At 35.7% G+C, this 12862-nt stretch overlaps 1 protein-coding gene across 1 annotated transcript in view; it reads right to left on the bottom strand.

The window, feature by feature from the left end:
* The window catches only part of LOC145245805 (methyltransferase-like protein 25B), a 43223-nt gene that overhangs the window by 18834 nt on the left and 11527 nt on the right, over positions 1-12862 (bottom strand). The window contains exon 5 of the mRNA XM_080107450.1: positions 2776-2881. Within this exon, the coding sequence (XP_079963576.1) occupies positions 2776-2881 (106 nt within the window). The remainder of the gene's footprint in view (positions 1-2775; positions 2882-12862) is intronic.

Below are 12862 nucleotides of genomic sequence, written 5' to 3'. Positions count from 1 at the left end.
AACATTCACGATGGATCGAATCAAGTGGAAAGAAGCTGTTCGATCAAGTCGACAACCTAAATGTCTAACTCTCAAACTCGGGAAACAAGCAACGATAAACGTGCAATAGTAGTAGTAGTAAGATCTGTCTTTTTATCTCGATGTACAAATGATGTTATCTGAATATTTCATACTATGGCAGTCTTTAAGTTGGCATCATCAGTTTCTATGTCATATAATTCCATATCAAATTATCCAAACTTTTACCATTTGTTGGTATAATAAAAACTAGCCAATGGTGAAAATTTTAGTTTGTAACTCCAAGCAGTTTCCAAAATATTGCATATACATATCTCACTAGATTCAGCCACTCTGATGAGTAAAGAACGAAACGCGTGTCAGTGGATAATTCTACTTTAAACAGCAGATTATATATATATATATATATATATATATATATATATATAGGAGCAAATAGTTAATAAAACATGTTAAAAAACACTTTGAAAAAGAGTTAAAAACATATTAAATTTGAAAAGGAAACCCTAAATAATGCTAAAGAAAAATATACTTTCTTAATACTTTATAACTTAATAATCCTTTATTTTAATTCTTTATTTCTTCTTTGTTTGGCCGGTTTTTTTATCTGCAATTTCGATTTTAGTCTTTAAATATTCCTATTTATCAAATGTATCAATCTACCTACACATTCATATCCTGTATGTATATTTTCTTATATTTTACTATATGCATTTACTTGCTTTATCCGGAATTTGCAGATACTGGCCATCCTCTCCCTTAATTTTTTTTTTTTAGTGTCTTTTAATAGCCCCTGCTGATATTTTCTTAAGTAATAACCTGTATATTTCAATTGACCTCTTTTGTTGCCCCATATTTTTGGTGCCTTTTAACGTCATATTGTCTGGGTCATTTTGACATTTGCTTTTCAATCACCATTTAATTTTTTTCTCTCTCCTTCTTCACTGATTTTTTTCTTTTTTTCTTCCCTGATCTTTCTTAATTACATTATGTCTCGGCAGCCGTGTCAAACTCATATCTTTTTTTTTCTCTTCTTCTCCACTCATAGGTTTTCATCATGGGATGTCAGATGTTGTTTTATGACAATATATTCAGCTAAATGATAGGTTAGTCGCCGGGAGAGTGTTGTTGTGGTGTGCCCTATGTATGCATTGTATGAGTTTTTAGAGTGAGTTCGGAGACATTCTCCGAAGGCGCAAATAAATTCATACACTACATTAGTTTGGTTTTGTATGGTGTTAGTATTATTGTTTTTCATTATTAAATTGGAAGTTTCAAATTTAGTATAAAATATTATTAGTTTAATCTTTTTGTTCTGGTCGGTGAGTCTGGTGTATCTTTTAATTGGTTTGTCAGAATATTTTCTTCTGCTTTGTAGTTAATGTGTAGTTGGTTTTTATAGTATACTTTGATGGTGTCGGTTGTGATAGGGTTAGGGTTTTTGTTTTTATTGTGGATTGAGATTAAATATAGTTTATGTGCTTATCGACAATTTTATTTGGAAAATTATTGTGTATTAAAGTTTGTTTTATGCTTGTTAGTTCTTTGTAAAATTTATTTATTTATTTATTGTTAGTTGTTGAATACGGTTCATGTTTATATATGTATGTACAGTACTTAATAAACGTACATGTGTATATACATGTTTTTGTGACATATTTGTGCCGCTAAGGAGTTCTATATATGTGTACACAATTGCATCATGATGTGTTTGAATGTGTATATGTGGCACTAATAAATGCGTGTGTGTTCTTATCATAAATGGACCATATGAGATGTATGTACATTGCGTAACGGACTGTTGTTCTTGTATTCTTAATTGTCTATTTTATGGCCTGCAGTTTATCTAGGTATTGGGGAGACTTGTTTAACCAGTCCTGTTTCTTTGGCATCTCAAAACCCAACGCATACTATGTTTGAGCAAATCGGAACACATCACATCTGACACGTCATGTCTGATCATGTGTTCGGTTACTTTCCGGTGCAAACTTGACCAGTCACTGAGTTTTACCTGTTTGACAAACTGTCACAATATGGCGATTCCAATCTCCATTGTCCACTCATCACTAGATATCAACCATATAGACACATATCTCGATAGATAGATATGGGGATATATATATATACATATATATATATATATATATATATATATATGTGTGTATATAAATAGATACGCAGATGATTAGATAAATAAATAGATAGACAGATAAACAAACGATGTGATATTTTATATGTACTTTTATTCACTCCCAATCATTTTGTCACAGCAGAACTGGAGTGAATTACGACCTTTGGCTTGTTGCTTCTCTGTCTCTATTTTGAAACTGTCGCTCCTTTATGGGGAGACTTGTTTAACCCTTCCTATCTCTTTGACAACTCCAATTCAACTCAATGATGCTTGAGCAAACTGGAACATGTGACATGTGACACGTCATGTCTGGTCAAGTGTTTGGTTACTTTCCAGTGCAAACTTAACCGGTCACCGAGTTTGACAAGGTTTGACATCTTTGACAACCTGTCACAATATAACAGTTCCAATCTCCATTGTTCATTCATTGCTAGATAGATAGATAATCATATAGACAGATATGTAGATAGATATATAGATTGCTAGATAAACAGATAAATAAACAAATAACATAATTTACTGCTTCTGCTTGGCTACTCTCTAACATCAAGACTCAAAAAATAATTTTTAAGATTTAATTTTTTTTAATGCAAGGCAAAGGAAGGAATAGACAACAATACTCTTACCAAGATTAGAACCACGAACTTCAGCTTTATGAGCAAATGCTTCACTGCATTCAATGCCTAGGATTTGATATTCGTAGACGTGAGCCAAAACATGGTCCAAGTAACCCTGCAAGCAAAATAAGAGTAAAGAAATTTCACCATTTTCTTTTTACTATATGTAACAGAAAAAAAAAGTGTGAAAATAATAAATAGGCAACAAATAATTGTTACCAAAGGCAATAAAACTTACTTTTCTACCTATCTTTTTTAAATTTTTTGTTTTTTAAAATATTTTACTGCGTTTTTATTGCATGACAATAAAAGTATGATATGACGTTTCTGAATTTTTGAGATGAGGATTGGTTATTCATATTATTTGGATTAATCAGATAAGGACTCACAAGAACCCATGGCGCAGTGGTTAGAGTATCTGAAAAAATCAATTGTAGTAAGTGATATTCTCCTGAAGGTCGAAGGTTGAATCCTCAATGTGAGTGACCGAAAAATGCAATTGCGAATTACTTAGAACTTCTATCCAGTCATGGCTGATGAAACAAGAACATGCTACTCCCGTGTAAGTAAATAAAGGGTTCCGCTCGAAATTCTGTCCAAATTCTTGAGTTCGACAGAAACATTTCCAAGTTCGACAAGATACACCTAAAGAAGGTTGGCGGTTACATCGACCAAAACGTGAAAAATCACACTCAAGATGAGAACAGTAATCCGATGAATCCAAATAATATGAAAAGTATGATAGAGTTTAGCTTATTTTTTTTCAAGATGCTGACATGAAATTTTAATACTGTATGTTTAACAACTAAAAAAATTGAAAATTAAACAAAAATACAGTTAATAACTGTCAGCAAACAGTAAAAAATTTGATTTTCAACTAATTTATATTTTTTATTATCTGTTATTTTGTTTAATTTTCGGGTTTTGGGTGATTATCATGATTTCACATGGAGAAAAAAAAACAATGCCATGTTCAACTCAGAATGCAAGGATAAAAAAAATGTAAATAAACATAGGGGGTGAGGTTGCTTGAAACACCATATCCTGAGTTGACAGAGTTCAAAACAGACTTCGAAAGCCTTTTTCTTTTCACTGCAACCTCTTTCACGCAGAAGAGACGTTACGAGCCTGTCTCTTTATCATTATTTCCATGGCAAGTGCTCATCTAAGCGTCAATCAAACTGCCAAACTTTCACCAAAATCACTCGCATAGCTACAACCGCAAGCAACAATTTCCCCTACTGTCTGTGCCTATATCTAAATGCAGATTCATGAACTAAGCTTCTTTCCTAGAACTGCCTGCCTGATCATCTTCAAGTCCAATGTAAACAAGTTCTTGTTGAGTCGTTCTCTTAAATAATCAAATTCTACCCGATTTCCACCACTAACAATCACGACACTATTGTCTAACTAACCATCGTACACACATTAACTTTTATCCTCGAGTGGCTTTCGGCCCTTGATAAGTGACGACACTCTTGAATAAAGAAAACAAAAAAAAAAAAAGCACTTTTAAATAACTGAAAACAAGAAAGAAAAATTTAGGCAATCGGACGCCTATTTCTAGGCACTATAATTAAAATAGAATTTTTAAAAATTTTTAATGGACGAAATGTTGAGACAAAGTCAATTTGGAAAATGCTTACATGACATTTTATATGGTACTAGCCTGGGTGTGCGGCGTTGCCCAGGTGTTTGAGCAAAAACAAAAAAAAAAAAAAAAGTGGTAGTAGGCAGGCAGGCTCAAACCCGCAACGCGAAGGCGGAAGAGAAACTGAAAAAAAAAAAAACTGACGTCTTACTGCTACTCCATGATGTGATAGGAAGTTCAGAACGTTGAAATTAAATAAAGTCATTCCAACCGATACGATGACTTGAAAAAACGGCGATGCAAAAAAACAACCCTCCCTGAAGAAAACTGAGATTGAAGGAATTAATGTTTTTAGCCAATTTTTCGATATTTGTCGTCCAAAGGGTCGAGCTTCAAAACGATACCGATCTTGTGAAAATCCTTCGCCTCTGTCAAAAGTTTTAGGCAGACATACATACATACAATTAAACAGACAGGTGAGATTTATATCATAGACTAGCAGGGGTACCCGACGTTGCTCGGGTGTTTAGAGGTGTGTGTGTGTGTGTGTGTGTTGGGGAGTGGATAAATCAAAACAAAAGAATAAGCGAAGTAATATGATATAAAAAAACAAACGATGTTAAAACAAAAACTAAAAAAAGAAAACGCAAACGTGATGGAAGAAAAACAAAAGAAACGAGCGATGTTAAAACTTCTTTAAAAATCTGAAAAATAAAAACAAAAAAAAAACAGCGAACGCGAAAAATAGGTGTGTGTGTTGGTGGGGGTAGATGGAAACTGAAAGTAATAACCCTGTTTAAATATTAAAAAAATGAACAAAAACAAAAAAAAAGTTTTAGGAGGAAGGTAGGCTCGAACCCAAAAGCCTTTAGTTTTTTTTTTTTTTTTTTTTACATGGGGGTCACCACTTATCAAGACCCGAAGGCCACTCAGGGATAACGGTTATTGCATGTACAGTAATCAATGAGATAGTATTGTAGTAATCATTAGTATTGGGGGTTTTGATAGAGTGTCTTACTTAAGGGGGCAGTTTATCAGGAGTTTGTTTATGTTGGACTTGAAAATGTCCAAGTTGTAGTCAGGTGGGAAACAGGCAAGCGGCAGAGAGTTCCACTGGCGTGCAGTTCTAAGAAAGAAGCTTTGTTCATGGAATCTACGTTTGGATTTAGGCACAGATAGGGAATGGGGAAACTTATTGACAGTAGTTTCAGCCAGACGGGTGTTTCTCGTGAAAAATTGGCGAGACGGGGACGAGGGATTGGAGCTCAGATGAGCACCTGCCATGGAAATAACGATAAAACAAATACAGGCTCGCAACGTCTCTTCTGTGAGAGAGAGGTTGCAGGGAAGAGAAAAGGGCATCCCCCACTAAACCACAAAGTCTATTTTGTACTCTGTCAAGGCAGGATAGGCTGGTTTTAACCTGATGACATAACACGACACCGCGAAAGCAGTAAGTTTAGATTAGTTGAAAATAAGTGTTTATAAATTTCTAGGTCAAATTTCATGCCATAGCAGCAGCAGGAGGAGGAGCAGTAGAGAGAAAACGAATTCACAGCACAAATTTTGTAAGATAAAATCGCTAAAATAAAAGACTTTTACGACGTCGTTTCGTTACATATTATGATCTCGATAGCATATAAAAAGTTATAAGAAATAGTACCCCCCCCCCCCAAAGAATCCTGGTGAAAAAAGCCTTTGCCGGATATATGCAAAAATGCACACACACATTTTCGCTTTTATATATATACTAGCGGGGGTACCCGGTGTTGCCCGGGTGTTTGGAGGTGGGTGTGCTCTTAAATAAAAAAGAAACCGGCAGGGGGGGGGGGTAAAAGTTGGTTGGATCGAACCCGAAGCTCTGAGGCAAAGTTTGAAAATGACATGTAAAAAAAACATGAACTGTTCGGCCAGCTAGAATGAGTTACTGAAAGATGTTTGAATTTATTTAAGTAAGAACCAAATTGACAGGTGCCCGCACGGAAGTCGTAGAGCGTTACAACGACGACGTAAGCAATAGCTATTCAGCAAATGAGGTCAATGACCAGGTTTGTTTGTTCTAAGCGAAGTATAAAAAGAAAACATAAAAAATAACGTTAAAACTTAAGCGGAGGGGGGGGGGTAATCAAAACATAAAAAAAAACTAATGTAAGGCAAACGAACGATGTTAAATGTAAAAATCGAAAAAACAAAAAAGAAAACAGAAAAACGAACGTTAAAACAAAAAAAAAAAACATGTGAAAAATGTTTCGATATTAAAATTTTTAAAATCGGTGGGTACCCAGGTGTTTTTGGGTGTCACTAAGAATAAGCAAAGTAAAAAAAAAACAGAAAACGAATGTTACGTGAAAAATGACTTAAATAACACTGGTTCAATATTTAAATTTAAAAAAAAAAAAAGAAGACATCTCACACCACGATTCGAACCCAAAATGTTTAGATAACGAACCAACGCGCTAACCAACTGAGCTAACATGACGTACATGAAATTTAGTCAGTTCTTCAACTATTTAAAGTAAATCAGGTCATGACATCATCTGATGCATGCGTAGAACCGGTCGTCGTCACGATAGAGGACCGTTTTTGTTGACCCCCCCCCCCGTCGAAAATTGTCGATTTTGGGTTGAAAAAATTAACGTTTTTGGCCAATTTTTTTATATTTTTAGGGCGAAGGATGGAGCTTCAATATGATACAAAGTTTGTGAATTTTCATGGTGTCTGTCGAAAGTTTTTAGCACACACACAAACACACATACATACACACATACACATTTTCGCTTTTATATATATAGATATAGATGGTGATGAAAAGTAAGACAAAATTCTTTCTCTCTGGTACTATCTGTGACACGGAGCAGATGTGTTTCAAAGGACATCTTTCCTCCCTCAACATGAAGGAAAAACTCATGTGTAACTCTTTAAAAATAAAATAAACATAAACTAAGAAAAATATTAAAACCCTCAAATGATTTTACATTTTTGAATTTTTTTTACATTAGGATTGGTTATTTTTATTATTTAGATTTTCAGACTGCTGTTCTCACCTTGAGTATCATTCTCACAACATTTCGGTTGCTGTAACCTTTGGCCTTCTTCTGCAAGGACCCATGGCGCAGTGGTTACAGTACTTAGAAAAATTCAGTTGTAAAAGTGGCATTCTTCTGAAGGTTAAAGATTCAATTCTCAGTGTGGCTGACCGAAAAAAATACAATTGCAAATTACTTAGAACCACTATCCAGTAATAGCTGACAGAACAAGAGCATGCTATCCCCATGAATTAAATAAAAGGTTTTGTTCGAAATTCTATGCAGATTCCCGAGTTCAACAGAAAGATTCAGTAATTGGAAAAATCCAAATCAAATGAATACTTAAAATGCTAATATATATATGTATATACTAGCAGTTCAGCTCGGCTTTGCTCAGACTATGTACTGTTCACAACTTTATATGCATATGTATATATATATTAAAACGTTTGACTGCTGTCCAGGTAACCTACATATAGAGGTAGGGAGTACTGGGTCGAAAAAAGGTCACATCTTCAAAATCTGGTGGGGACCCCCTCAAATCAAAATATAAGGTGTATCTAGGTCAAAATCGAAAAAAAATTTGAAAAAAAAATTTTTTTCATCTGTTGGCGGCATTTTTTAGATCTGGGGCTGGTTTTTCAAGAAATATGTGTCCGAAATGTCAATATGAGTGATTTCAAGGCATAATTTTGCTTCTTGTGTATCTCCAATGCCCATTAATGGATATAAATAGTTTCAAATGACACAGGGTCATGTATTTAAACAGGTTTTGTGGTATTCTTGGTCAATTTCGGTCAAAAAATAGCCAAAATTGGCCATAAATTCGCCGAAAAACAGGCAAAAATCACAAAAACCATCTTGGGTCACATAAATTATCCTCGTCCACCTTTATAAAGGTATATATTGCTGTAGATACCTAAAATAGACATTGGAGTACGATTATATACAGGTCTCAGATCTTTTTGGGCCTTTTTTGAAGAGAAATAGACCAAATTTTGACCCAAAATTGCCAAAAATAGGACGAAATTGCCAAAATCCTGTTCTCGGTCACTTAATCGATCCTTGTTCATTCCCAATGGATATGAATGACTTCAGACACACATATAAAGCAGAGAACCATGATTATTGACAGGTCTTGGGGTCTTTAAGGGCAATTTTAGGGGTGAATTTGGCCAAATTGGACCTAAAATTGCTGAAAATAGGCTGAAATCAACATAATCCCGTCTTTTTATGATTTCCAAGTGCTTAACAGACTTAACAAAAGTGACTCAGATAAGCACTACAATAATCCATCAAACTTGGCTGCAATCTCTTTGTGGTTGTGCAGTGTGAATTGCATGTTTCGGTCCGAAAGAACATCCCAGTCTCCGTTGATTTCGCATTCGACAATTTGATCTGCATCGATAGTTTGCTTATCATCTGGGTTTGGGTACCTCCATTTTAAGTTCTTCCTTTCATAAACACGCTCCAAATGTTCAATTTCGTATTTCTGGTTGTCTAGGATTTTAGTACAGTACCCCAGAAACCATGTTGGCACCCCCTTTACTGTCCACAACACCACACACATCTGATTCACATTCAGGATTAAAGGTAACTCAACCATTTCCTCTGCAACTCGTGGAATGCAAGTGATGGCTTTTAGGGCATCATCATTAGTGGGCAGAGGAATTCTTGTGGATACCGGGCAACCATCCAGGAGTGCGCAAAGATTCATAAGCCGCTCTTCATGAGTGATTTTGTTGAGTTTGAATAGTTCAGGATTTGCAGTTACATCTGATTTGTGGGTGTCTCTGTAATATGCTAACTCAGTCATGACAATCTTCTCTTGTAATTCTGAATGATCTTTTAGCACCGACATCAATTCTTGAGAACTAACACACGGACCACGCCAACTTTTACAATTTATGAGTAATTTAGTAGTGTAATTGCTTGCGTTCATCGCTTTCTTTATCTTCTCTTCAACTTTTAGACGGAGAAGAGTCTTTTGTTCTTCATTCCATTCGTCTTCTCTTTTGTTCAAAAGTTTTGCAATTGCCGTCAAAATTTTTGATGCACCATCCAATGACACACTGTGCAAGACCATATCGTTTCTCAAGGATTTTGCTTTGAACTTGTTATTCCTACATTTCGAAACAATAGCACGGTGATCGAATACTCCAAGTTCTCGTTCACACATAACATTGTTGCTCTCCAGGTCTTTTCGCTCTTCCACGGTCAACTTGTGTATTTGCGTGGCACGAATGTCATTGTACTGCCTAAATCCGTACTCTCTACCACATTGAAGTTCGATCGTTTTGGATGCATGTACACACATATCTTTCAAAAGTTTTATCTCCAACTCAGATGTCGGTTCCTCAATATCTATATGTCTGTATTGAACAGTGTACACTTCCAAGGTGTCCAGTTTTCCAACTGAAAGATCCTCAAACAACTTTGGAAGAATTTTGCACAGATCATCCTGCGTTCCTACCTCAACAAGATTTAGGAGAGGTAATGAGACTTTGTACGTGAACAATGAAAGACAGTTCAACTGACTCAGTAGCAATTCACTATCCAGTAACATCCTCACGATCTCGACATGTTGGTTATCATTAATCCCTTGGCGCAATCTGACACAGCTTGTTTTCTGAGTCTAGTCTCTTTCTCTTCAGTTGGTTGTCCAGATGGTGCGACTTCAAGAATTTTAGCAATGACTTCATATTCTGAAGGAAGAACATCACCAAAAGAGAAAGTTGTGGACTGCTCTGCAACACTACTCATTCTACCGGCTGACTCTTCAATACAATCCTGAAAGAGAAATATAACTGTGTCAGGATATTCAAAATGGACCCAAATAAAAATATGAATGGACCCAAGGAGAAGGAGATTTCAACTGTGTGCTATGATTATGATAAAAATAACATAGCAAGGAGACTCTACATTTCAGAGTCTCATTTTGAACTGACCAAATAAACAAAACAACTCCTTTCTCAGATAACACTGCAATGTTATCAATCATTCGATTCTACTAGTACTAGTCCCCAAGCCCCTTGGGAAACTAGTTAAATAACACTTACAATTTTTGTATGAAGCTTTGTAAGAAACATTCTTATGTAAAATTTACCAGATTTGGAACACTGGACGATTAAGGGTATTTCTTTCCGCAAAATGAATGACATCTAGGGTGTAAATCACCGTGAAAATTGTGCTAAAATCCCGATTTTGTACTAAAAAATGACTTTTATATGCTAAAATAAAACTCAATTTAGCTATACATTGTGTCATTCCTATCCTAATTCATGAACCAAGTCAAAAGAAGTGAAAATACCTAAGTTTCAACTGCTATTTCTTATCCCTTCTTTTGCAAAGATGGGTAAATGGGCGTTTTTTGGGCCCCCGGAGCCTAAAAATCTAAAAAATGGCGCCAACAGATGAATTTTGATTTTTTTTTCAAAATTTTTTCGATTCTTACCTAGGTTTAGTGCATATTTTGATCTGAGGGGGTCTCCACCAAAATCTGAAGACCCGACCCAGTACTCCCTACCTCTATACATACAATACTATAGTACATACAATACTATAGTACATACAAAATTTCAAGTATTTAGACCCAAAATTAGCCGAGGAGTTTAGTAGAGTCTGCAACTTTTACCTTTTGGCAGCAAAATTTTCACCCAAAAACTGATTAGAATAGCCTTTACGTAAAATTTCAAATGTTTAGACCCAAAATTGGCTGAATAGTTTGCTAAAGACCGCAAAGGTCAAGTCTTTTAAACTTTGACCCCTTGGCAGCTCAAATTTTCGACCCAAATCGATTAAAAAGCTTGCCCTATGTCTGAATACACTTTATGTAAGATTTCAAATGTTTAGACAAAAAATTGGCTGAGTAATTTGATAAAGACTGTAGAGGCCAATTTTTCTTAACTTTGATTCCAATTTCGACCCCTTAACATTTGTTTTGGGCTTAAATAAAATTAAAAAGTTTGATTTATGTGCAAGTAACCTACATCTAAAATTTCAAGTGTTTAGACCAAAAATTGGTGGAGGAGTTTGATAGAGTTTTCAAAGGTCAAATCTTTGAACTTTAACCCCTTGCCAGTCAAATTTCTGGCTGAAAGCAATTAAAAAGACTTTTCAAAATTTCAATACCCCTTATATCAACTCTCAAGTCAGTAGACTGAAAATTGACAGAGTAGTTTGGTAGGAAAATGTACACATACACACACAGGCAATTTCACTTTTATAGATATGTAGATTGTTCACTGCAGAGAGAGACTATATTTCAACTGCTACTATGAACAACAGCGGACATCATAGACAACACTATATGACATGTATGGACCATATATTTTTGCATGGCGAGAAATTGTCCACTATGTTCCAAATGACTTCTTAGAGCCGTGATCCTTCTAGAGAAGTTAAGAGAGTATGGTAAAGCTTAAGTTTGAAATAGCATTTTTATCAGAAACAATGAAAATAGAACAGATCTATTTTATTTCAGATGCATCCAAACATCTCAATAAGAGGCTGGGTCTATCAGTCATGCTTAAGTTTAAAACAGCATCTTTATCGTTAACTGTGCAGATTAAATGAACACATCCTAATAATAATGTTGTGGGGCAAGCTGAGCTACCCATTTCAGAAATAAATGAACTTACCCAGAGATAATAAATTCAATAACGTTTAAACATTGTGGCAGCGATTCGTACCACTCATTTGGTGTCCGGTTGAAATCTCGGAGACATGCCAGTTGAGATTCAAATCTTGACAATCAGTCCATCAGAACCTGGGTCATTTTGGTGCTTTTATCTGGTAGGATGAGGCATTTGTTTAAGGTAGTCCTAGAAGGCCTATCCTCCCGGGCCTTGCCTTCCCTATTTGGAGTGAAGTAAGTTTATTGCTTACTCACTGAGGTACCCCGACTTAGGTATGCGTTGGGGTTGCTCAGGCAATTTTTGATAGGCCAGAGTGCTCCTTCTTTAGGGATGTGTGGCAAAAATTGTGGGAACGCAGGTTTACCTCTTAAATGGCCCCGGTGTGCACTTCTCTGATGCAGCGTCATGATGCTGAAAAGGGTCCAAGATGGCGCCTGCGGACTTATATAATAATGCAGTCTCACAGAATCTCGTTTGCTCTCACGCATGTATGCAAATTTGGAGGACTCTGTCTTTTATAAAAACAGGCCACTGGAGCAGATGGGATAGATGTGAAAACGAGTCTGACGACGCTCCTGCAGTGAGCTGAGGTTTTGTGTACTCTTTTTTTTTGCAACAACAGGATGTTGGTTTGATTTTCCCCACCTTCCGACCTTGAGTTACATCTGTAGTGAGAAGGAAATAATACTGTAATTTGTGGCAATTATGGCCTCAGAATAATGATGTGTACTTCTGTAACATACTCATTAATTGTATCACTGTGTCTTGATTATTACTGTCCTGCAAGGCCATAACAAATAAAATCAAGTGATCCCATGCCATCAATAATGACAGAGTTTTTT

This window comes from Euprymna scolopes, chromosome 23, assembly GCF_053919585.1.
Source record: "Euprymna scolopes isolate OS-2025 chromosome 23, ASM5391958v1, whole genome shotgun sequence".
NCBI lineage: Eukaryota > Metazoa > Mollusca > Cephalopoda > Sepiida > Sepiolidae > Euprymna > Euprymna scolopes.
This window is presented reverse-complemented; position numbering and strand designations above follow the sequence as displayed.